At 45.6% G+C, this 23712-nt stretch overlaps 1 protein-coding gene and 1 long non-coding RNA gene across 9 annotated transcripts; both read left to right on the forward strand.

Moving 5' to 3' along the window:
• Positions 1-8691: 8691 nt before the first annotated feature.
• Positions 8692-17636, forward strand: LOC139835953 (uncharacterized). Of its 8 annotated transcripts, none has more exons than XR_011751328.1 (12): positions 8692-9231; positions 10256-10324; positions 10420-10789; positions 10936-12352; positions 12451-12820; positions 12968-13417; positions 14316-14437; positions 14524-14630; positions 15306-15617; positions 15753-15826; positions 16991-17054; positions 17188-17636. It is a non-coding gene; the product is annotated as an uncharacterized lncRNA (long non-coding RNA). The 8 variants fall into 8 exon arrangements; XR_011751327.1 differs by having other exon boundaries at positions 15306-15597; XR_011751325.1 differs by lacking the exon at positions 16991-17054 and having other exon boundaries at positions 10936-11558; positions 12284-12352; positions 15306-15597.
• A 2529-nt stretch (positions 17637-20165) lies between these two features.
• LOC127331130 (UDP-glucosyltransferase UGT13248-like) lies at positions 20166-22902 on the forward strand. The gene is made up of 4 exons (XM_051357200.2): positions 20166-20920; positions 21124-21398; positions 22104-22213; positions 22312-22902. Exons 1-4 carry the CDS (start codon positions 20264-20266, stop codon positions 22644-22646), a joined length of 1377 nt encoding a protein of 458 aa, XP_051213160.2. The 5' UTR covers positions 20166-20263; the 3' UTR covers positions 22647-22902.
• Positions 22903-23712: the final 810 nt, after the last annotated feature.

The following is a 23712-nucleotide window of genomic DNA, read 5'->3' on the forward strand; positions in this document are numbered from 1 at the left end:
AATTTCCTACCTACAAAATATAGCTTCCATTGGAGATCATCACAGAACACTAAACCAAAGCAGCGCCAACACAACCACACCACCAGAGACCTAAATGGGAAGAGACAAGAGAGGACCTTGACACTCACCTAAACCCACCAAGTCGAAGACGAAGGCCACCGCTGCAAACCGGATAGATCTGGTGGCAATGGCTATCTCCTAACCAGCCCCACCAACTTGAAATCCCCAGAGTTACAGCAACACACAGAAAAGGGAAGTGGTCAGGAACTAGTAGAACACTCCAATTCTAAAGCTAGAGAACATTCAAGTCAGGCAACAATTTCCAAGCTAAACATACAGAGTACATGTAGATGTCATTTCCAAGCTAGGCGAGAATTCGTCTACTTTCTACACACTCAACTCAAACCGGGAAAAACTAAATGATTTCCAAGTCACAACCAAATTAGATGCAGATTTCTCATTTATCAAGTCGGCCAGATTTAATACAAGTCAGATTTAATCTACTTTGTTGAACTAGTGGTCCAGATCAGCTCCAAAGAGCTCCAGTTTCTGCCCATATTTAATACAAGTCATGTTTAAGCTTCATCAAGTCAACCAAACAACAAGTTCAATATAAATTCAAGTATAATCCAAAGATAGAGCTATAAATGGTCTGATTTTGAATTTCTTGTCAAACCAAGAAATTCAGCTCAAAAAAGCTCTAGGTTTGTCCCACATTGAATACAAGTTGGGGTTAAGCTTGACATTCATAAGTCGACCAAACCCAAGCCCACATGTTCAATAAAAACTCAAGGATAATCCAAAGCACACCGCAATTCAATAGCCTTTATAAAACAGATTGTGTAATTATAAACATGGTCACAAATCGGATTCTTGCTTCTGTAACACTTTGGAACCATTCCAAAAAAATTAATAGCACGTTGATCAGCAACTTAAACATTTTAAAATAAGAAGGCAACACTACTCCAAAGAAAATATGAGCACAATGCATGAGGACATGATCAATTACATGAAACAAATAATGATCAAGTGGCTGATGTACTACTCCATCAACACTTAGGTCAATCAACACTCGCTTTGCAAAAGAAAAGAAAATTATCTCACTGGCACATGAACAAGATAGCAGATAACACACATAATAGCACTTGAAGCAGACTTAAGAGACAACACACATAATAGCAGTTGATCCAGCTAACGGATAGTCACTTTCATGCCTGAACCGTGGGAACCTGGGCACCTCATGGAAGCACTAGACTCCGAGGCCTTGCTGAAATAAACAAAGGAGTATGGTCAAGAACATTATTGTAAAAATACATGGGCAGCACTACATCACTACATATACAGATCATGGAAAACAACTCAGAATATAGAGTAAGAAATTATGTTAGGAAACTACCATTAAGTATTCCAGTTTATGTAACTAATTAGGTGCAGATATGGACAACACTCTTAACATCAAAAGTTGCACGATTAGAACACTCAAAATGAAGCAGACTAGCAAGTTAACAGCCTTTATATACTAGAGCTCGTAATTAAAACAATGGTCACGAATCAGATTCTTGCTTCTGTGCTACACATAGAACTACTCCAAAAAAAAATACTAGCACGCTGATCAACTATTTAAACACGTTAAATCAAGAAAACAACACTACTGAAAACAAAGTACAAGAAAAGTGCATCAGGACATGATCAACTACACTAAACAAATCATGATGAATCAAATGCACCATCAACACTTGCTTTGCAGAAGAAAAGAAAAGTATCTCATCAGCACAGGAATAAGATAGCAAATACTTGAAAGAGAACTAGGTGACAAGGTTCTATTACCTCCACAACACCAGATCATAACAGCAACAAATTTCTTCAACTTCAAGAAGCAATAGCAAAATATTTCAGAAAACCAAACAACTTCAGAAATAGCACAACAGCTACAGGTAGATAGCACTGCTACCAACACAGTTTACCAACTGCAGTAAAAAAACCAAAAAAAAAAAACAGGGCATGGCTTGCAAAACACGCAAACACGGCCATGAGACGCTAGAAATAATGAGATTGCCTGGACCCCATGCAACCTGGACATCTCATGCTCCAGGAAGCCCTGATCTTCCACGGGGAGAAGCTGGGGGGCCAGCGGCAGCCACCGCAGCAACATCAACAGTCCACCGCATCCGCCGCTGCGGAACTCGTGTGACAGATGGTGCGATATCCCCTCACACTGGCCACGAAAAAGAAATTAGACAAGCCAAAGCGTGTTCATTAGTAAAAACATACAGAATTCACTCTCCAAAAAGCTAGTTTTATTTAACTAAATGGTGTCAAACCAATTACAAGAACTACAAGTGAATGAACTCTAACACATGCTTAGAGATTAAGTCTGAACATACCAAAACTGCATGGTTAATATACTAATCAGAACAGACCATAGCAACTAAACTGTCCTTCCTAAATTGCTCAAACTATACATGTAAAGAAGGTTCACATAGAACTGATTTGCATCGATATGCAACTGAACGTGTGCCAACAATTTGCGTTTGCTCTTCCCAAAAATTACACGGTTAATATAGTAAAAAGAAGCAAACCATTAGCGACTAGTCGTCCTTTCTCAATTTCGCAAACTAGAAATGTACAGAAGGTTCACATAGCACTTATCTGCATCGATGTGCAACAAAACGTGACAAGCAATTGCATTTCTTCACCCAAATTTTTTCTTGCAGCTACAAACCCAAACTTGCATGATTAATATACTAGTTAGCATCAGGCCATAGCAACCAAATTTCCATTCTCAATTGCTCAAAGGTATACATGTACAGAATGTTCACACATACGTGATTTGCATCTATGTGCAGCCAAAACGTGACAGCCACTGCACCCCGCGCACGGCGGCGACCATCAGCAGCGCGTCCCACCTGGCTCCTCCGGCTGCCTGCACAAGAAAGAAGAGATTTTTTTCAGAATGGGGAGAAGCGGATTGGGGATTGAGGCACGACTCATACCTCCAGCAGCAACCGAAGGTGGTCGACGCAGCGACGCCGCTGGACATCTCCACCCACAGGGCCACAACCTCCAGACGCGCGAGAGCCTGGCGGTGAAGGGCGCGCGCGCATGGGGACGGAGCGGCGGAGGCGAGGACGGGGAGGGGGACGCGGAAGAGCAGGGGGGAGGTTCCGCCCGCGGCTTCCTCGACGCCCACTTAGGGGCGCGGTTTTAGGCTCGATTGGGGGCGCGTCGGCAGGGGGCGGCGCCGGACGGTGAGGAGGTCGGGGCGGCCGGCAGCCGGCGAGGCTGGAGAGGCAGAGCTGTGGCGAGGTTGCGGATACAAGGAGCCGTGGCGGACGGCGTCCATCTGGTGATGGAGAAGGGGCGGACGCCGGCGAGATGGAGAGAGAACTGGGCGAGATCGATGGAGCGGTGAGTCGGAGAAAACTGGGCGAGATTTCGATTTCGGGAGTGTTTTGTGTTGTTTTGGTCAACAAAGGAATCTGATTGGCCGTCAACGCCTCCTTGATTCGCGAGATCGTGACGTGCTATACTTACTGCTAATAACTAATCAAGCTAAGCTGGCCTCCTCGATACTGTACTCATCAGTCGTTGCGTTCGATGTAGACATGCAACGTGCTTATTATCAAACCTCAGTAAATATATCTAGGAGGCGACTGTGGTTCATGAGCGATCATCTTGTTAGAATTTGGTCGCCTGCTAACTTACTGAGATGTTCGCTCGTACTCGTGCTCATTAACCCCATTTCGCGGACGTTCATCTCGTTAGATCAATCCGGTCGTTTTAAGCTTCTTGAGATGTTTGCTCATCCGCGTAATCATTTGCCCATTTCACGCTCGGTCGTCACGTTAGAATCTCAGTAGCATCGAAAATCCAATTGCAAAAAGTTGAGATGCCAGAAGCAAAAATATTTACAAGTTCTTCATGCGGGCCCGTAATGACTTATATGTGATGGTGGACTTGTTTTTGGCAAGGCCACGAGCCATGATGTTTAGGTCTAGACTTCAGATCTAATGTTATGCGAAGGGTTCAATTGTAGGGTTTGGGTCTAAAGTTTGTGTCTAGGGCCGGTAAGATGTAGAGTTTAGGTCTTGGGGTTAGGTATGGGACTAAATATATGTATATAAAAGAGCTTTGTTGAGTGTCCGAGATTCTACATGCTAGACAAAGGGATTATGGTGGGCAAAAAACCCACACATGTCTTGTCTTTGCCTATGTACCCCGCGAGATCTTGGTGTCACTAGGTAGTCTTGTCTATCATATGTCTTCCGATCATGGGAGAGATGCTCTCGGTGCCTAACCAGGCCCCCTATGTTCTTCCGGTGGTCTTCATGTCTTCGGAGCCACGAGGTTCTTAGCGGGGCTTGCCTATAGAGCTTTGTATTTCTACTCTAGGCTCTCAATTTTGTGAGACTTGTACCTTTTTTCTAGATCTTATCGATTCGTCTCTACTTGTCCGACGTCGTAACCACAACCGACGAGTCTGACCTCTTACGACCATCCCTTCCAATTTATCTCCTTGGTTGTGCCCTAGTACGTCTAGTCGCTTCCCGGTGGTGTACTTCGTCGAGGTTGGGGTGCCACCATGTCCATTGAGGACATGAGATTGGTTGTTATTGCCTTGTTGGGGACACGGGGTGTACGTGGTTGTGTTAGCTAGGGTGAGTTAAGTCCGTCAATGGTGGAGGATGTGACATTTGGTCGTTGTCAGTGCCATACGTGTTTAGTCGAGGATGCAACTGATGTAGGCATAGAGAGTTTCTCCATATACATGGAGTGCGGTGTGTGTGTAGTTCTTTGTATACTCTCTGTGAATGAAAAAAAACATAGAATGGTTTAGACATGCGTAAAAGAGCTACATGCATGTATGGTCATTTAATTTTATCGATTGGGTAGGCATGCCACCTCTCTGTTCCCATCGGTCTAGCGTTGGCGGCATGCCTCCCGCCATTGGCAGGGAGGCTGCTTCCATTTCCCGTCCCCCCTGGCGAGCGATGAGCACCCCACAAACGAGGGGCTTGCGGGAGCATCCATACCGCCCCCTGTCATGCTCGTGCCGGCCCTCTGTTGTGGCAGACCGAGCCACAACGAGCTAGCCTAGCAAGAAAGCCAAGCGAACCAAGGTGGGGAAGGGCGGAGCTGCATCCGTCGTACGTCCCCGTCTATGGGTTATTTCCTCGAATTTTGTTTTGTTTCTCCGGGTATATATAGATCAAATTTGAGATGTTTGCTTGGAGCTGCATATAGTTTGTAGGTCCAGATCATGGCATCAGAAAGTACATGAAAAAATAGTTTGCTTGATTCAACATACTCCTATGTAGAATGTAGTGCAAGAGTGTAGTTAGCCATGTCTTTGCCAATGTACACTTTTATACGCCACTGCTGTCGTGTAGGGAGGTGCTCCATCTTTAATCATCATCATTATTTTCTTTGGAATTACCATGCTCGCGCGGACCCACCTCAAAACTAAGCCAATCGTAATTTTGTGGTGGGTTGGTTGGAGCAAATCACGGTAGTATAACAAATCCCACCGATTAATTAAATTTGTGATGCAGTTTCTAGTTTTAGGGAGTGATAATTAATAGTAATCCCGGTAAACAAGGAAGAGCTACCGTATGCAATTTGCTTTGATTGGGCAATAGAAAGGGGACGCAATTAAAGTTGTACCAAATCCAGTGCCGGCAAGATTTGCGTGGCGGGTCTTGGATGGAGCGGCGACGCCTTCTTGATTCATGAGACGTGGCATAATGCTAATTAATTCTGGCCTCTTTGGCTCCTCGCTACTTATTCGTGTGTTTCCTTCCATGGATGTTACTAGGACAATTTGCATGCATCTCACGTAGTAGTACTACTACGTGCTAACTAGCTATAGATGACATCCAATACTACCGATGTGCACAATCCATTTAGCGAACAAATGTACTTAATAGCTACGTGGTTCCTATTCATCCTCCTCCTCGTACGCCATCTGTGACCGGTAGATCATCGCCATCATTTCCCGCTTTTTAACGAATAGCAGCGGCTCTAGTTTCGCATTACGACTCCGTCGGTGGACTGTCCCCGGCCAACGCCGGGAGGTTGAAGAGGGTATGCGCCGCTTGCTCTCTACCACAAGATTGTTATTTTTTTTATCCCTACCCGAACCCTGCCGCCATGATGTTCACGGTCCTGATGAACATGCCCCGGCCTTCGTCATGGGTGAAAATGTCTATAGGCCGGCAACGCCCTCGCGTAATCACATCATCGAGTACAAAATCTACTATAAGGGTCAGATCACCATAGTGGTGGACACACCAAGGCTGTTTGTACAGGTGATTGATGGTTGTGCTCAAAGAATCTGAGGAGACCAATGTCGGTACGTAACTAGGTGCTCGAGGTCGAAGGCGGGAAGTGGAAGGAGACCAATGTCGGTGTAGTTTAGTTATGAGACTCCATTTTATATGTTGGCATCCTCGTATTTTCACATTGGTTGGATGAAAATTCCGTACTATTTAAACAAATAATATATTTACTAGCAGTTGATCATATTTTTATTATCAGTTTTCCATTTCACGGCCAAAATAATATATTGGTAGAGCTAGTATAACCTCTGTAAACGCATCTAGGCGGCGACCGCGGTTCAAGGACCGTCATCTCGTTAGAATCTAGTCGTCTATTCGCTCGTCCTAGTGGTCATTTACCCATTTCACTTTGCTCGGTCATCACGTTAGAATCAGTAACATCACAATCCAATTGAAAAAAATAATGAGATGCTAGAAGCAAAAAAAAATTACAAGTCCTTCATACGGGCCCATGATGACTTATATGTGATGATGGACTTGTTTTTGCCATGACCCATGATGTTTAGGTCTAGACTTTAGATGTAATGTTATGTGACGGGTTCAATTCTAGGGTTAGGGTCTAAAGTTTGTGTCTAGGGTAAGATGTGTAGTTTAGGTCTTGGGGTTAGGTATGGGACTAAATATATGTACAAAAAAGAGCTTTGTCGAGTGTCCGAGATTCTACACACTAGACAAAGGGATTATGGTGGGGGAAAACCCACATGTGCATGGTCTTTGCCCATGCCCTAGATCGAGCCCCCTCTACTCCCGCGAGACCTTGGTGTCACTAGGTAGTCTTCTCTATCACATGCTTTCTGATCATGGGAGAGACACTATCGGTGCCTAACTAGTCCCCCTATGTTCTTCCGGTGGTCTTCATGTCTTCGGCGCCACGAGGTTCTTAGCGGACCTTGCCTCTAGAGCTTTGTATTTCGACTCAAGGCTCTTAGTTTTGTGAGACGTGTACCTTTGTCTAGATCTTACTGATTCATCTCTACTTGTCGGACGTCGTAACCACGGCCGACCAGTCTGACCTCTTATGACCCTCCCTTCCAATTGGTCCCTTGCTTGTGCCCTAGTACGTCTAGTCGCTTCCCGACGGTGTATTCCGTCGAGGATGGGGTGCCACCATGTCCATCGAGGACATGCTATTGGTTGTTATTGCCTTGTTGGGGACACAGGGTGTACGTGGTTGTGTTAGCTAGGGTGAGTTAAGTCCGTCAATGGTGGATGATGCGACATTTAGTCGTTGTCGATGCCATACGTGTTTAGTCCGAGGATGCAACTGATGTAGGCACTAGAGAGTTTCTCCATATACATGGAGTGCAGTGTAGGTGTGTAGTTGATGCATGCTCTCTGTGAATGAAAAAAAACATAGAATGGTTTAGACATGCGTAAAAGAGCTACATGCATGTATGGTCATTTAATTTTATCGATTGGGTAGGCATCATGATGTGTCTATACACACGTGAGAAGCTACATGCAAGTCATTTTTCTTTTGGCATTGAGACATTTACGCATGTAAGTACTAAGTCCACGATGGAAAACTGATTTTGGAGCAGAAATTTTGGAATTGGGCCGAGCGAATATTTAGGTAGTCCAAAGCAGTAACGAACCGATGGCCTTGATGCTCCATGTCATGGACCGGTGACGTGAACTCAACAAATTTAACCAACCCACAAACGAGGGGCTTGCGAGAGCATCCACACCGCCCCCTTCCATGCTCGTGTCGGCCCTCTGCTGTGGCAGACCGAGCTACAACGAGCTAGCCTAGCAAGGAAGCCAAGCGAACCAAGGGCGGGGAGGGGTGGAGCTCCATCCGCCGTCCCGTCTATGGGATATTCCTCGAATTTTGTTTTGTTTCTCCAGGTATATATAGATCAAATTCGAGATGTTTTCTTGGAGCTGCATATAGGTTGTAGGTCCAGATCATGGCATCACAAAGTAGATGAAGAAATAGTTTGGTTAATTCAACATACTACATAGAATGTAGTGCAAGAGTGTACTCTAGTTGGCCATATCGTTGCCAATGTACACTTTTATACGCCACGGCTGTTGAGCAGCGTCTAATTTGCAACCCCGGAAAATCAACCATGGATTTAATGCACCGCATAGGGAGGTGCTCCTCCTTTAATCATCATCATTATTTTCTTACCAAAAACTAAGCCAATCTTAATTTTGTGGTGAGTATAACAAATACCCCCGATTAATTAAATTTGTGATGTAGTTCCTAGTTTTGCGGAGTGATAATTAATCCCTGTAAAATTTACGGAGTAGTAGTAATCCCTGTAAAATTTGCTTTGATTGGGCAGTAAAAAGGGGGCGCAATAAAAGTTGTACTACCAAATCCAGCGAGGCTGGCAAAGATGAAACGACGACCTTGACCAGCCAAAACGCAAATCCACCCAACTCCCTCGCCGCTCTGCGGCCGGCCAACCCAACCAACTCCCTCGCCGGAGTCGCCGCCGGACAGCCCCTCTGCCTCCCCTGATTCCCCTAGACGCCGGCTTCAAGGTCCTCGTCATCTGGAGCGCGCCTGGAGCTGGGCGCCCCCGTCGTGGCGCCTCCCGTCGACGCACCAGTCGTGGGCGACGGCCGCCATGTCTCCCTCCACCCGCCTCAATCTCTGCCTCGACGCACCAGTCCTGGGCGACGGCCCAAGCTGCAGCAGCAGCAACAACAGAGGCCGGCGTTAGAGGTGGAGAACCTCCTCCATAGCGTCCGTGGAGGTGGAGCTCGCCTCGGGGAGACAAGGAGGGACGAGATGGTGGTCGCCTTCTTGGAGATGCGGCCGCCGGCGACCTCCTGTACAACCTCCCCGAGCTGTGGCCGCCGGCGACGTCCCCCATCCGCTGCTGCCGGAGACCACTCCGTCCCTCTGCCGTCGGCCACCTCCCCAACTTGCAGCTGCCCGGTGAGGTCCCTCACTACATACTCTGCGTGCACTTGCCATTTTTCCTTCAGATTTGGGTAGCGTGTGTGATGATAACAGCATTGCTTGTCCCTGCACATTTGTAGACAAAAATAATAATTCTGGAACACATGTCCTGATTCAAAGAAAAATGTCTGAAATGTCAATGGTTAAGAAAGTGCAAATGTATATGCATGGTCCCATGCGGTGTTCTTTTGTGTGCATACTGATAAGCAAATAGAAATTCAGTGCTGGTGTTGTCATTACATTCGAATGGATACTTCTCCTCTCTATTTCCTCTGCCTGAAACATCACTATTGCCGGAGTTGATTCAGAGCTGCGTGTGTGTGTGTGTCCACTGGGAATAGGGAGGTGAGCGGGCTTGTGTTGGTCCTGACGGTGCATTTGCATCTGAGGGATATGAGTGTACATGTTTGCTAGGTAGTAATCTTGAAGGAGTAGCCAAGTTGGCAGTATATAGGTAGTGATCTTGCAGTTTGGTCGGTTTACTTTTATATGATAAAATAGATACTCGATTTCATTCCAAGGAAGATAATAATAAGGCGTTCCTCCTGTTCTTGCTACTGAATACCTCCTATTCATGTCAACCTAAATACTGACTTTTTTACATCAATGGTCTTGTTTCTCACTTGATAGCGTCTAAAGAAAAAAAATAAGGGATGCTGTTCACGGTTGCTGAATCGATGTGCTTACCTAGTTTTACCATCTCACTTGTTTGAAGCACGCAGACAAGCAATGCTAATATAGGAGCACGGAAAATGCAGAACTCTTGCATCTTGTAAAAAACTGGTTATCTTTAATGCGTAGGAAGTCCGAATCTGTTCTGCAACATTACTTTCTTTTGTTTTGAAATATATCCGTGTAGGCTCATATGATCTACATCTAACAGTTTTTTTTGCTTCTGTTTTAATATATCTTAATAGAAAATTTTGTAATGTGCACAAATTTCTGAAGGTCTTTCTAGTTTTGAATTTTTAATATTGTCAACTAACACTTTCTATTGCAGGACTTGGAGGAGGAACACATTGAGGACCTTGCTTTGTTAGATCCATCATCGTCCACTAACTCCATGAAAGTAATTGCTCTTTATTCCCTTTATTCTGTTATGATTTATGAGAACTCATGCAACATTTTCCAAGTTCAGTACTAAAGTTTATAGTTTTATTGCAGGATCCTGTTGAAAGTTCAAACTGAACAAAGCTTTGCACCATGGGTGCTGAGAAGCAAGAGACCAATGGTGGTAAAAGACAGTGTTGCTGCTGCTGCCGCTGTGTTGGTCGGAACACGTGGCCAGCTCGGTCAGCAGCGTCAGCGGGATGAGGATGTCGAGAATGTGAAGTGCAGCTACAAGCCGCTGGAGCTGGCATTGACAAGAAAGAAGACAACATTGTTGGTAGCTGTGTGAGTTGAATGTATCTCTGCACTAGAGCTTCCTAGCAGTTTAGTTAATGCAGCCACAAGAGCAGCAGGCAGCGGTGTCCTTAGCGATGCACCGGTAGTTGAAGTGGTACCCACCAATATGACAACGGCCTTCTCGTAGGTAAGGCCTGGCTCCTCTTTTTTTTAAGTTCTACAATTTTAGCATATTCCATGCGTTTGATGCAAAATATTACTGTAAATATATTATAGCATGCAATTTCCTTGACTCCAGATTGTTGTTTTCTGATTTTTTTGCATCTTTTGCAGATCGCTCCCACCGCATCTCTCAATCCCCTTTCTCCAGTCAATTTGCTGACATCGCCGCAGCCGCTTGGTGCTACTCCCTGCTTCTCACCCCACCTCGCTGCTCAGCTGCCGGGCACCCAACCACACCCACCCAACTCCCTCGCCGCCAGACACCCCCGCCCACCCAATCCCCTCCGCTGCTGATTCCGGCGCGTCCGCCATGCCCAAGACGTCAGCTTCAAGAACCTCTGCCTTGTGCTGGTCCTCGCCATCCGGAGCACCTGGAGCTGGGCGCCCCTGTCTCGCCCTCCATGGTGCCTCCTGTTGACCTGCGCTGATGTTTCTTCTCCGCCTCCCTCCCTGCCCCGATGCACCAATCGCAGGCAATTACACAAGCAGCAGCCAAGACCAGCGCTGGAGGTTGAGGACCTCCTCCGCATCGTCCGTGTCCTGCCTCCGTGGAGCTCACTGCAAAGATGCAAGGGGGAGGAGATGGTCCTCGCCTTCATGGAGTTGCAGCCACCATCGGTGACCTTCTGGAAAACCTCCCCGAGCTGCGGTCGCTAGCAATGTCCCCGACTTGCTACTGTCGGTGACCACTCTGTCCCGCCGCCGTTGGCCACATCCCAATCTCGCAGCTGCCAGTTGATCTCCCTCTCCTCCCCCCCTCCATGCATTCCATTTAATTTTCGCTTCTTTTTATTTATCATGTTGATGCACTCAACTGGACACTGCTAGCTACGACGCAGTACAATGTACAATGGTCGTGCATGGCATTTCTTCTCTGCTGGCCAGTGAGTGCGTCGATATGTCGATGGATTTATGATACTGGCTTGCTCTTTGTTGTATAGAAAATGGAAATGGGTTGCTACTCGTTTCTTCTCAGTTGGCCAGTGAATGCGCCGATATGTCGATGGATTTATGATACTGGCTTGCTCTTTATTGTATAGAAAATGGAAATGGGTTGCAGAACTGTTGCATCTTGTAAAAATCTGCTTATCTTTAATTTGTGCTGATTTCAAGCATATACATGTAAGGTCGTATAATTCAAAGTCAACACAATTTGATACTATTATCTTTGTAGGATTGTAGTTTTAGTACCATCTCTTGTTTCAAAACAAACAAATAACTCAAGGTCTTATGATAATGAGTGCGAGTACAAGGCTTAGGAAGTTGGAATCTGTTCTGCAACCTTTACCTTCTTTTGTTTTGATATATATCCGTGTAGGCTCATATGATCTACATCTAATGCCTTCTTTTGCTTATGTTTTAATATACCTTAATAGAAAATTTGTAATGTTTACAAATTTATGAAACTCTTTCTTGTTTTCAATTTTTGAATATTGTCAACTAACATTTTCCATTCCAGGACTTGGAGGAGGAACACATTGAGGACCTTGCTTTGTTAGATCCAGCATCGTCCACTAACTCCATGAAAGTTACTGCTCTTTCTTTTCCTTTTATTCTGTTATAGTTATGAGCACTCATGCAACATTTTCCAAGTTCTGAGTACTAAAGTTTATAGTTTTGTTGCAGGATCCTGTTGAAAGTTCAAACTGAACAAAGCTTTGTACCATGGGTGTTGAAAAGCAAGAGACCAATGGTGGTACAAGACAGTGTTGTTGCTGCTGCCTCTGTGTTGGTCGAAACACGTGGCCAGCTCGGTCAGCGGTGTCGGCGGGATGAGGATGTCTAGAATGTGAAGTGCTGCTGCTAGCTGCTGGATCTGGCATGGACAAGAAAGAAGAAAACATTGTTGGTAGCTGTGTGAGTTGAATGTATCTCTGCACTAGAGCTTCCTAGCAGTTTAGTTAACGCAGTCGCAAGGGCAGCAGGCAGCGGTGTCCTCAGCCACACGCCGTTAGTTGAAGTGGTATCCACCACTATGACAACGACCTTCTCGTAGGTAACGCATGGCTCCTCTTTTTTTTGAGTTCTACAATTTCAGCATATTCCATGCGTTTGATGCAAAATATTACTATAAATAAATATCATGCGATTTCCTTGACTCCGGAATGTTGTTTTCTGACTTCTTTTTTTGCATCTTTTGCAGATTGCTCCAACCGCATCTCTCCCCCAATCCCCTTTCTCCACTCAACTTGCTTACACCGCTGCACCCTCTCGGTGTTGCTCCCCGCTGCTCGTCCCACCTTGCCGCTCAGCGGTAGACCACCCTACCACACCCACCCTACTCCCTCGCCGCCAGACACCCCCACCCACCCAAACCCCTCTAGCCCCTGGTTCCCGCTCGACCGCCATGCCCAAGACGTCGGCGTCAATAACCTCCAGCAAGTGCTGGTCCTTGCCATCCGGAGCGCCTGAGCTGGGCGCCCCTGTCACGCCCGCTATGGTGCCTTCTGTTGACCTTGGCTGCTGACCCGCCATTGGCGACATTCTGGAAAACCTCCCCGAGGTGTGGCCGCCAGCGACGTCCCCGACCTGATGCTGCTGGAGACCACTCCGTCCCACTGCCGTCGGCCACATCCCAAACTTCAGCTGCCAGGTGATCTCCCTTCCTCCTCCCCGCTCCATGCATGCCTTGTAATTTTCGTTTCTATTTATTTATTTATCATGTTGATGCACTCAACTGGAAACTACTAGCTCTCAACGCAGTACAATGTACGATGTCCGTGCATGGCGTTTTTTCTCTATTGGCCAGTGAATGTGTCCTTGATTATTTTTGCAATTACACTCGGAACAAGAGATAAAAGAAGGATGCAGTACAATACGATATGATGGTTGATTACTGACTTGTATTACAGCTTAGAATGCTTATTATGTTTGTTGTCGGTTGTTCTCTACTCCGTTAGATCACATTGCCAATTATGTATCTTTTGTTTGCTCTATTGTAATTACTTGTGCAGTCTAGTATTTTGTCAACTTCTTAGCATCTATTTCATAGGTGTTGATTTTGTCCAGTGTTCAAATCTAATCGAATTGAGTATTTCAAGAAACAATAAAATAATGAGTTTTATCTTTGAGCCTTCGTCGACTCCCCTATATTCCTTCTGGTGGCTTTGGGTACTGATTTCAGAATTTAAGCCTTGTAAACACGAGTAATATTGAGTAGCATGAATCTCTTCATCATTTCTACTATGTTTCTCGCCTTGTGATAAATGAGTACATTTGGCAATATGTATGAAGACTTTCTTACAGAAAGTCAGCGACTGAATTCGTGTAGTGCAGTTTCCTCTTGTTCTTGCATATAGCTTCTTACATTGGATTAGAAGTTTAGAGTGTTATCCTTGTGTGTTAATATTGAGTGATGGGACTGAAAAAAGGTGCTGATGTTAATATCTTACCTAGGTAACAATACTTTTAGTATAGCATTTTCCATAAGTGTATACACGAGGCATATAGGCATGTACTTGCATGCTTTTTAACAAGGTTCTTGCTTGCAGTTTGTAACCAGAAAACCTTGTATACTGCATATATACAAGAAGAGGACCAAGAATGGATACATACAATAGAGGAAAAGGAAGTGACCCTGAATTCTACCACGAGGCTTCAAGTTTTCAATGTGGTAAGGTACTGCACCCACAGCAAGTCTTATTAAGAGTCGTTAGCTCTTACTGATGCCTTTCCATCTGCATTCCGCATGTGTCTAAGGTCGCGGAACCGGAGGATTATGCCCCTGATGTGGCCACTGGATCAGGCCGGACATGCTTTTTTTAAAGATGTGCTTGGTCTTTGATGACATGAGATGCTTCTCTGATGTGAGTATGTGGCGAACAAGATTATTAGTGTCAGAGTCAAACATCCACTTTGTGTGAAGCTGATTCATCGCTGCTGCTTTGGTTCAGAATGTGTTGTGCTGCAAAATGTTTTCTCCGGCGTTTGAAAATTCTGTGAACAATTAGCATTTATATGTTGTGCTAATCTGTAGATTGGTATGGGTGTAGCACAGTTCACTCTACTCTGATCTAATCAAATAAAGAGAAAATGACTACTTTGGACTGTAAGATAAAGATAGAGGTGATCTGGTTAGTTTCCTTGGTTCTTTCATTTGTAGAGATTATTTTCATAGGTATCAGCTCAAACCAATGAAATATCCAAAGCTAAACTGAGCTTCAGGTTTACATTGTTAGGGAAGTTTGCCCTGTCAGGGTTTGGCAACAATGAGTGCCACATCCTTGTCCTTCGTGCTTGCTGATTTTTTGTTGATAATAGCAGACTTGATGAAACCAAAAATGGTAACACAAATGCCATCTTAAAAAAAGTGATAACACAAAGGCCGTGCTTTTTTAATTGAACACAGAGGAAACTGTTGTCTGCAACCTAGCGTCTATTGCCTTGCAATGTTTTGTAAGGGAAAATGTATGTCTTCTCAGTGTTTTGCTGTCCTGGAGATTGCATTCTTGTGCTTTATTATCGATAAACTTCTGTTGCAGGGTGTGTTTTCGACTTTAGCCGAGAGAACCTGGGTGGATTTCCAGTTTGTTTTGTTTTTCTTGTATTTCTTGAGGGGCGGTAGCTGCTGCTGCACTAGCTGGACTGCTAGGTTTTGGTTTCAGTGAGGTTTGGCTTGTTGGCTCTCTGCCAGGATGTTGTTGGATTGGAATGGTGCAAGGAATGTGAATATTGCCTCAGTTCAAGACATGTATGCATGCGTCCCCATTTGTGTGTGTGTGGCTGCCGCATCCATCCATCCGCCGGGAGTGCGTGTGTTGGAAAGTAAAACCGGTAGGTGATTGATTCATCTGGTAAGCTGCCTATGGTTTGTGTACCTCTGAATTCATCAGTAGTTGATTTGCCCGAAATCGTTGTTGTTCCTCTGCTTCAGCCACCTACGTTAGTTTATAGTTGTGACTGTCATATTTATGGACTCCTGTATGCAGGCTAAGAAGGACGCACATCTTGTGTGGGTTTGCATGAGAGTGTGGACTGGCTGTCCAGCAACATTGCCAGCAAGGTTCGTATTGGTGTCATTGATTCTTTTTTTGGCAAATCATTTGTAGTTCTTATTGCATTTATTTGAATCTACTTCTATGGAATATTTCCAAGACATGTTCTACATCTTGCTTGAGGGTTAGAATTATCGAGGCCTTTGAATCGAGATGGAGATGCGATCGTGTCAGTTATCCTTAGGGTCCTTGTTCACCGGTATCTCAATTTCTTAGACATTGCAAGGGCTAATTTTTTAGCTTCTTCTAACTAAGGGTTTCAAGGGTTTATGTAGTTTCACATTTTGCACATTTCCCACTTTTACTCTACCACTTTCAGTATTATGCATGCTCTGCTATTCTCGAAGTATGATCAACTCTGGCACCGCCGCACCAGAATTGTCGCATGCAGCTACTTTTGTTTGTGTCGGTGTCAGCTGTGGAATTGATCCCTCTGATCTGGGCTGAAAATTTAATTTTAGCAACTAACTTAATCAACTGAGCAGCTTGAAAGTTTATAAGGAATAACTTAGGTATCAATAATTTCAGTTATTTGGATGAATCTAAAACTTGAAACTCTCTGCTTATGTGCTAACTCCTATTCCTCAGGTTATGCACTTGTTTTTATCAAAAACAAATGCAACACACAGTAGAAGCCTCACCATTTTATTCCCACTAACATAGTTCACCAAAACGAATTGAGGTCCAGGACCTGGGACGTACCATTTTGTTTTGTCTTCCTTACCAGGGACCTCTCTGGGATACTTTACTACTCTAGAATCTCAACCAGGTGGAAGTTTTTCTGTATTAGAACTCTACACATGCTATTGATGTTCATTTAATTTTGAATTCTGGTCAGCTAGATCATTTTCAATCACTAGAGGCTACTGCATGTGATAAGTTTTATGATACCCTTGTTCTAGATTACTAGAGTATTTCAGAATTCAGGTGTATCAGTGTGTATTTGTTGCTTTAGAGTTGAATGTAGAGCCATTTAGGCTAGATTGTTCTACTCTATTCAGGTGTATCAGTGTGTATTTGTTGCTTTAGAGTTGAATGTAGAACCATTTAGGCTAGATTGTTCTACTCTATTTGCGGGTGCAGGTTGTTCATGTAGTTTATCCCTTTCTTGAACATTTATCAGTTGCCTTATGAGGATTAAGTGGGATTGGCTTTTTTTTTTGTTCTGTTAGGCCACCTCCAGATAGAAGAACACACATACACTCCCAACCATGTAATTTTGGCTCAATCTGTGAGGTATATATATGCCTGTTTCTTGTTTATGGCGAAATTTTCCAAAACCCTTGCTAATGAAACTAGAATTGATTAGCTAGGTTAACTGCTAGTTTTCTCTCTTCATTCACTGCTGTTTTTTTCTCGAATCAACCAGATGAGATGGATCAAAGAGAGCACATGAACTATGCACTAAGCGATGAATCAGTCTACATGTGACTTTTGGAATGGATGGCGGCAGTTCCAGTTTTTGTTATGTTGTTGTGATCAGCTGGGTAGCAGTGGCAGTGAGGGAGATAACTAGGGGCTGAGGGTTTGCATGGAGATCATGCATATGCGGCTAGCAACAACACTTGAATTTGTGTGTGAATATATCTTTTGTTCACTTGGTAAATATGTTTTAGCTAAATGTAACTTGGAGCTCATAGAATTCTTCCCTAGCATTCCATAGAAACTATGGATGGTGAGAGAAATACATTCTCGGTTTTCTCAGACAGGTTTGATAGAGCAATTTGTAGGAGCAGCATTATTATTGTAATATTATCTATGAACCATTGTATCTTCTTTTATATGTAATAATGGTTTGAGTCCCTTTTACAGTACTAATGGTGAAGACCTTTGCTCGACTGAACATGGAGATGTATTATCATATCAGTGCAACCTTTTTGAACTATGTAGAAACTTATATTTGCTTGCCTTCATTCATATTTAATTCTCGTGCAGTGGGCAGGCAAGGCCTAGCGCAACCTGTGACAGGACCTTTTTATATGTATGTCCAGTCCATGAGACAAATCAGAAATGTTACATAAGAATAGTGATCCAAACGAGGAAGAGATTGGACCATTTCAATTTTCATCTACTACACAGGATGTCGAAAAATAGCAACCGAGTTCTCAGAATTTAATTCTTTCTTTTGCATTGTAAACGAAAAATCTTGCCTTGTTATAACAGCAGAATCTAATGCCTAGCTTAATCACAGAGAAAACAAATCTGGTAGGCTTGAATTATCCCACCTTTAGCGGCAACACCAATAATAAGTAAGATAAGAAGCTCAGCTCATCCCATCAACATTGGAACCGATCAGTTAGCCAGCTTGGCAGCCACCCTTGAATAGGAGCGTCATCCTGTTAATGAAGTCTATTTGGCACGTACACAAGATTGTATATGTTTTCGTATGTGCATGAGTAATATGAGTATGTCTGTAATTTCGCACAGAACTTTGGATGATGGCTGGAAAATAATTCTTGCTTCTTGAACGCGCCGGACGGCCGGAGCTGAAGCAACGCAGTAAAATAAAACATGACTATATCAGTGCGAGTGCGAATTCTATGCAGTACTAGTACTAGCTTTACTTGAGATTGACGGATCTATCCAGCTACTACTACTCCGTGCTTTTGGTTTCCTCTCAGTCGATCGCTCCCTTAATTTCGCTAGGTCCTTGGAATCAATGAGGACCCAGCGTGATTACTACTCCCTCCTTCACAGTTTATTAGGCGCGCGCGTACCCCTAGATCATCAATTTAACCTATATAATTTAAATTATATAATACAAAAATTATATCATTAGAAAATAGAACATCTGAACTTTCTAATGATATATTTTTTATAACATATAACTAATGCTAACTTGATTAAATTTGCAACCTAGGGATACGCGCGTGCCTTATAAACTGTAAGAGAGGGAGTAGAGAACCATTTACTATTAGGAGTAGAGAACCATTTACTATTAGGAGAAAGGAATCTGTGATTCGTTAAAAAAGGTCACGAGCGGCCAGGACCAACCCACCTCTTTCCAACCATCAAATTCGCTGATCCTAGAAACTAGGAGCAAACAAAACCGAAATTGCGTCTAATCCCATCAAAGTCTATGCATGGATGAGGATGGGCAATACACATGCATTTTTTCCTTGGAATTGAGGGAGCTACTAATTCTTAGTACGTGCTTTTGGAATTCTTCCACCTGATCGCTCCGTTAATTTAGTTAGCTCCTTGGAATTAGTAAGGGTCCATCGTGATTACTGGAGAACCGCACTAAGGTTTATAGGAGAAACGAATCTGTAATTGGTGAAAGAGGATCGTGAGTGGCCCAGGCATTTTGGCAAGCCACCAAAACGCCTCCCCCCCCACATAATTGCTGCCTATAACATGACGAAATGAATTGGTGCGCAGCCATGAAATTCTAAGGATTTGGCTGGCCATATTTCTGCCTATAACGGAGGAAGTAGTGAAGTCAATGCATGGATGAGGATGGGCAACGCGCACACACATGTTTTTCCTTTGGATTGATGGAGCTATTGTTTCTTGGCGTACGTGCTTTGGCTTCCTCAGATTGCCCCGTTAATTTGGTTAGGTACTTGGAATTAGTAAGGGCCTGGCGTGATTACTTGATCGAGAACCACGCAATAGTTATTAGAAGAAATAAATCCGTGATTGTTGAAAGAGGATCACGACTGGCCGAGGCGTTTTGGCAAGCCATCGCACACCTCCCTCCACATTAGTGCTCCTTCCACCCATCAAATTCGCTGCTCCTAGAAACAAGGAACAAACATGACCGAAATTGCCTCTGCTAACTCCATCTTCTTCCCGCCATACCTCTCCTTCCCCTTCCCTCAAAATTCAAACTTCAAACCTTGATCTCTCCCAGTTTATAAATATGAGATGGGGTTGAGCCAACGCGTGCGTCGTGTGTGACTCTTTACTCGTCGAGGAGAGGAGAGGAGAGGAGAGGAGCAGGACACTTTGTGCCGCCGGCGAGGTAGGGATTGCCGACGCAAGCGAAGGGAGCTGGAGATGTGGCGGCGTACTTAGGTACGTGGTGGATGGCGCTGAATGAAAATCGGTGAGTTCATCGGTCGTCTCGTTTATCTTCTTTTCAGATCGATGATTGATTGATAGACATATGAGTACTAGTAGTAGTAGCATTGGAATTTGTTGTGTTACGCAAGCAGATGAGAGAAAAGAATATTATGCGGCAGGCAGTTTAGCTTCTTTTTAGTTTCTCAATCGATCCTGAGAGAACGGACGGATTTGCTTTGACTTGTCGTCGCAGAGAAAATAGGTTCCGCCTACGATTCAAACAGACGAGCTCAACAGCAGAGCTTGCGTATTTGATGGACAGTCACAGCAGAGCTTGAGCAGAAGACCTTGAGCGTCACTCTACCGCATCATACTTAATTCCCGCTCCAATCCCAGGCCAGCCGGAAGCGGAACCGGAAGACGCTGACTTCACGGCGATGGACACCACCGCCCAGGGCAGCGGCGGCGGCGGCGGCGGGCGCGTGTTGCTGCTGCCGTTCCCGGGGATGCAGGGCCACGCCAACCCGATGCTGCAGCTCGGCCGCCGCCTAGCCTACCACGGCCTCCTCCCCACCCTCGTCCTCACCCGCCACGTCCTCTCCACAACCCCCCTCAAAGACTGCCCCTTCCCCGTGGCCGCCATCTCCGACGGCTTCGACGCCGGCGGGATCACCTCCTGCCCCGACACCGCGGAGTACCTGCGCCGGATGGAAGCCGCTGGGTCGGACACACTGGCGCGGCTCCTGCTCGCCGCCGACGTGCGGGTGCTCGTGTACGACTCGCACCTGCCGTGGGCGCGGCGGGTCGCGCGGGATGCCGGCGTGGCCGCGGCCGCGTTCATGACGCAGATGTGCGCGGTGGACGTGGTCTACGGCGAGGCGCGCGCCGGGCGGGTGGCGCTGCCGCTGGCGGACGGGAGCGCGCTGCGTCGCCGGGGTGTGCTCAGCGTCGATCTTGGACCGGAGGACGTGCCGCCGTTCGTGGCCAAGCCCGAGTGGTACCCGGCGTTCACGGACTCGGCGCTAGGGCAGTTCGACGAGCTGGACCAGGCCGACGACGTGCTCGTCAACTCCTTCCGCGACCTGGAACCCACGGTGAGCACCACCTGTTTGTTGTTTTGATCAGCCGAAATCTTGTCGCAGGCAAGGCAGACAGACTGTCATTGGGCATCCACTTCTGCTTTGAAATTAAAAATTGGGCCATCCTCTCCATCGATAACTGAACATCATTTTTTACATGTTATTTGCTATACAGCAATGCTATATGACAAAAAGATCTATATTTTCGGGTTGAGCAGGAGGCAGATTACATGGAGTCAAGATGGCGCGCAAGGACCGTCGGCCCGACATTGCCATCGTTCTACCTAGACGATGATCGTCTGCCATTGAACAAGTCCTACGGTTTCAACCTCGTCTCCAGCACTGCTCCATGCATGGCATGGCTAGACAACCAGGCTCCTTGTTCCGTGGTCCTTGCATCCTATGGCACGGTCGCTAACCTCAACACGGCACAAATAGAAGAGCTAGGCTATGGATTGTGCAATTCTGCACAACCTTTCCTTTGGGTGTTGAGGTCTGAAGAAGCAGAAAAGTTGCCCGACCCGGCGGCTTCGACGCCGGCGGCATGGGCTCCTGCCCTGACCCGGTCGAGTACTGCCGCAAGGCTGAGGCCATCGGGTCGAACACCACAGCGCAGTCATCGCCGCCGAGGTGTGCGCCGGCAGAACCCCGTCCGTCTTTGGTGTACGACCCGCACATGCCCTGGGCGGGCGCGTGGCGCGCGCCGCCGGCCCGCGCCCACCGCCGCGTTCATGTCGCGATCTGCGCGCCGTGGACCTGGTCTACGGCGAGGCGTGGGCGAAGCGCGCCGCCGCCGATGGCCGACGGGAGCGCGCTTCGTCGCCGCGGCGTGGTGAGCGTGGATCTTGGCCGGAGGACTGTCGCCGTTCGTGGTCTCGCCGGAGGCTGTGCCGAAGTACCTCGACGTGTCGATCCGGCAGTTCGAGGACCTTGAGGAAGTGGACGCCGTGCTCATCAACTCCTTCCGTGACCTCGAGCCACACGAGGCGCAGTACATGGAGTCGAGATGGCTAGCCAAGACGGTCGGCCCAACGCTGCCGTCCTTCTTCCTTGACGACGGCCGCTGCCGTCAAACGAGCCTACGGTGGCTCGGTTGTCCTTGCGTCCTATGGAACGGTCTATAGCATGGACGCCGCCGAGCTTGAGGAGCTTGCACATGGGCTCTGCGCTTAGGCAACCCATTTATCTGGGTTGTGAGGCCAAGCGAGTCACAAAAGTTGACTGAAGAAGTACGAGACAACTGCAAGAAGAAGGGCTTAATTGTACCTTGGTGTCCCCAACTCGAGGTCTTGGCGCATAAAGCGATAGGTATGATTTTCTTTTGAGTATGAAACTAAATTGGGAGTAACTGAATATGCGATCGACTTTGAAAATAAAATAACGTTACAACCCTTTTTATGTTCGAGGTTGTTTCTTGACACACCGCGGATGGAACTCGACAGAAGCAATTACCGCCGGTGTGCCGATGGTGGCAATGCCACGGTCGGCAGACCAGCCAACCAATGCAAGGTATGTGGAGAAGGCATGGAAAATCGGCGTGCGGATGCGGGCCAATGAGAAAGGTTACGTCACCAGGGAGGAAGTGGATGGCTGCATCAAAGAGGTGATGGGTGGAGAGAGGAAGGAGGAGTACCGTGCAAACGCTAAAAAATTCATGAAGATGGCCAAAGAGGCAATGCAAGAGGGAGGGAGCTCCGACAAGAATATTGCTGACTTTGCAGCAATGTATTTACCGAATTAAATTTATTTGTGCTTTCTATAGCTGGTGGCAAGAACTCACGGTGTTTGAATTATGTACCCAGTTCCAAGTCCCCAACAATCTTGTGCCCAGTTCAAAGTCCCCAACCATCTCTTGCATCCTCTATTCGGGCTAATTGGGAAAACCCAAACCCGGACCCAAATTTTCGGGTTTAGATATTTTCGGAGGAAAATCGGGTGCCAGATCTAGAAACCTGAAATATGGAAACCAGAAATACCCGAGATCAGCACCTTCTGTATGCACATGTTAATAGAGTAATTATGTTTTGCATCGTCAACAGTTATGCTATTATGAAATGACACGGTAAGAAGTCTAGAACCGATTTTTTTTTATTTTTATATAAGAAAATAGGTGAAGAAATAGTGAACATGATAAAAGAAACCACAAGAAGGCTACATGCATCAATGGAAGCAGAGGCCTTGGTATTATCTTTTTCTAAGAAAGCAGTCTAGCACATATGTAATGTTAGTAAATCAGGTCACAAATGGTGGTATTTGAATTACTATTAGTTTATTACTAATGATTTCATATTTGGACAAGAAGCAAGAAGACAAAGCATTTTTACAAAAACAAAATTAAGAAAAGATGTTCTTCATAGAAGAATTTATTACCTTAAAAGTGCCCATAAAAACCAAAGTATTACATACCGTATCATACATATATTACATACCATATCATACATGTATTACATGTTGTTTAACAGCCCCCCCCCCCCCCCCCGAATCTAAACTTCGGCGAAGATTTGGATTACGCCAAAATTTATGTAGACTTGTAACTGGAAGTGCCTTAGTGAATCCATCAGCCACTTTGTCCTTGCTTGAGATAAACTTGATTTCGAGATGTTTATTGTAGCACTTAAGTTATCAGACCATAGCCATGATCTTTCTTTCAATGTGCCGCCGAGCCCATGAAGGAGAGCTTCTATGCAAATGAGTTCGGTTGTAGCATTTGCTAGAGCCTTATATTTAACTTCAGTATTTAACCTTTAAAATGTAGCTTCCTTTATAGCACTCCATGAAACAAGGTTTGGTCCTACAAAGAATCTAAA

Source organism: Lolium perenne, chromosome 2, assembly GCF_019359855.2.
Source record: "Lolium perenne isolate Kyuss_39 chromosome 2, Kyuss_2.0, whole genome shotgun sequence".
NCBI classification, from domain to species: Eukaryota; Viridiplantae; Streptophyta; class Magnoliopsida; order Poales; family Poaceae; genus Lolium; species Lolium perenne.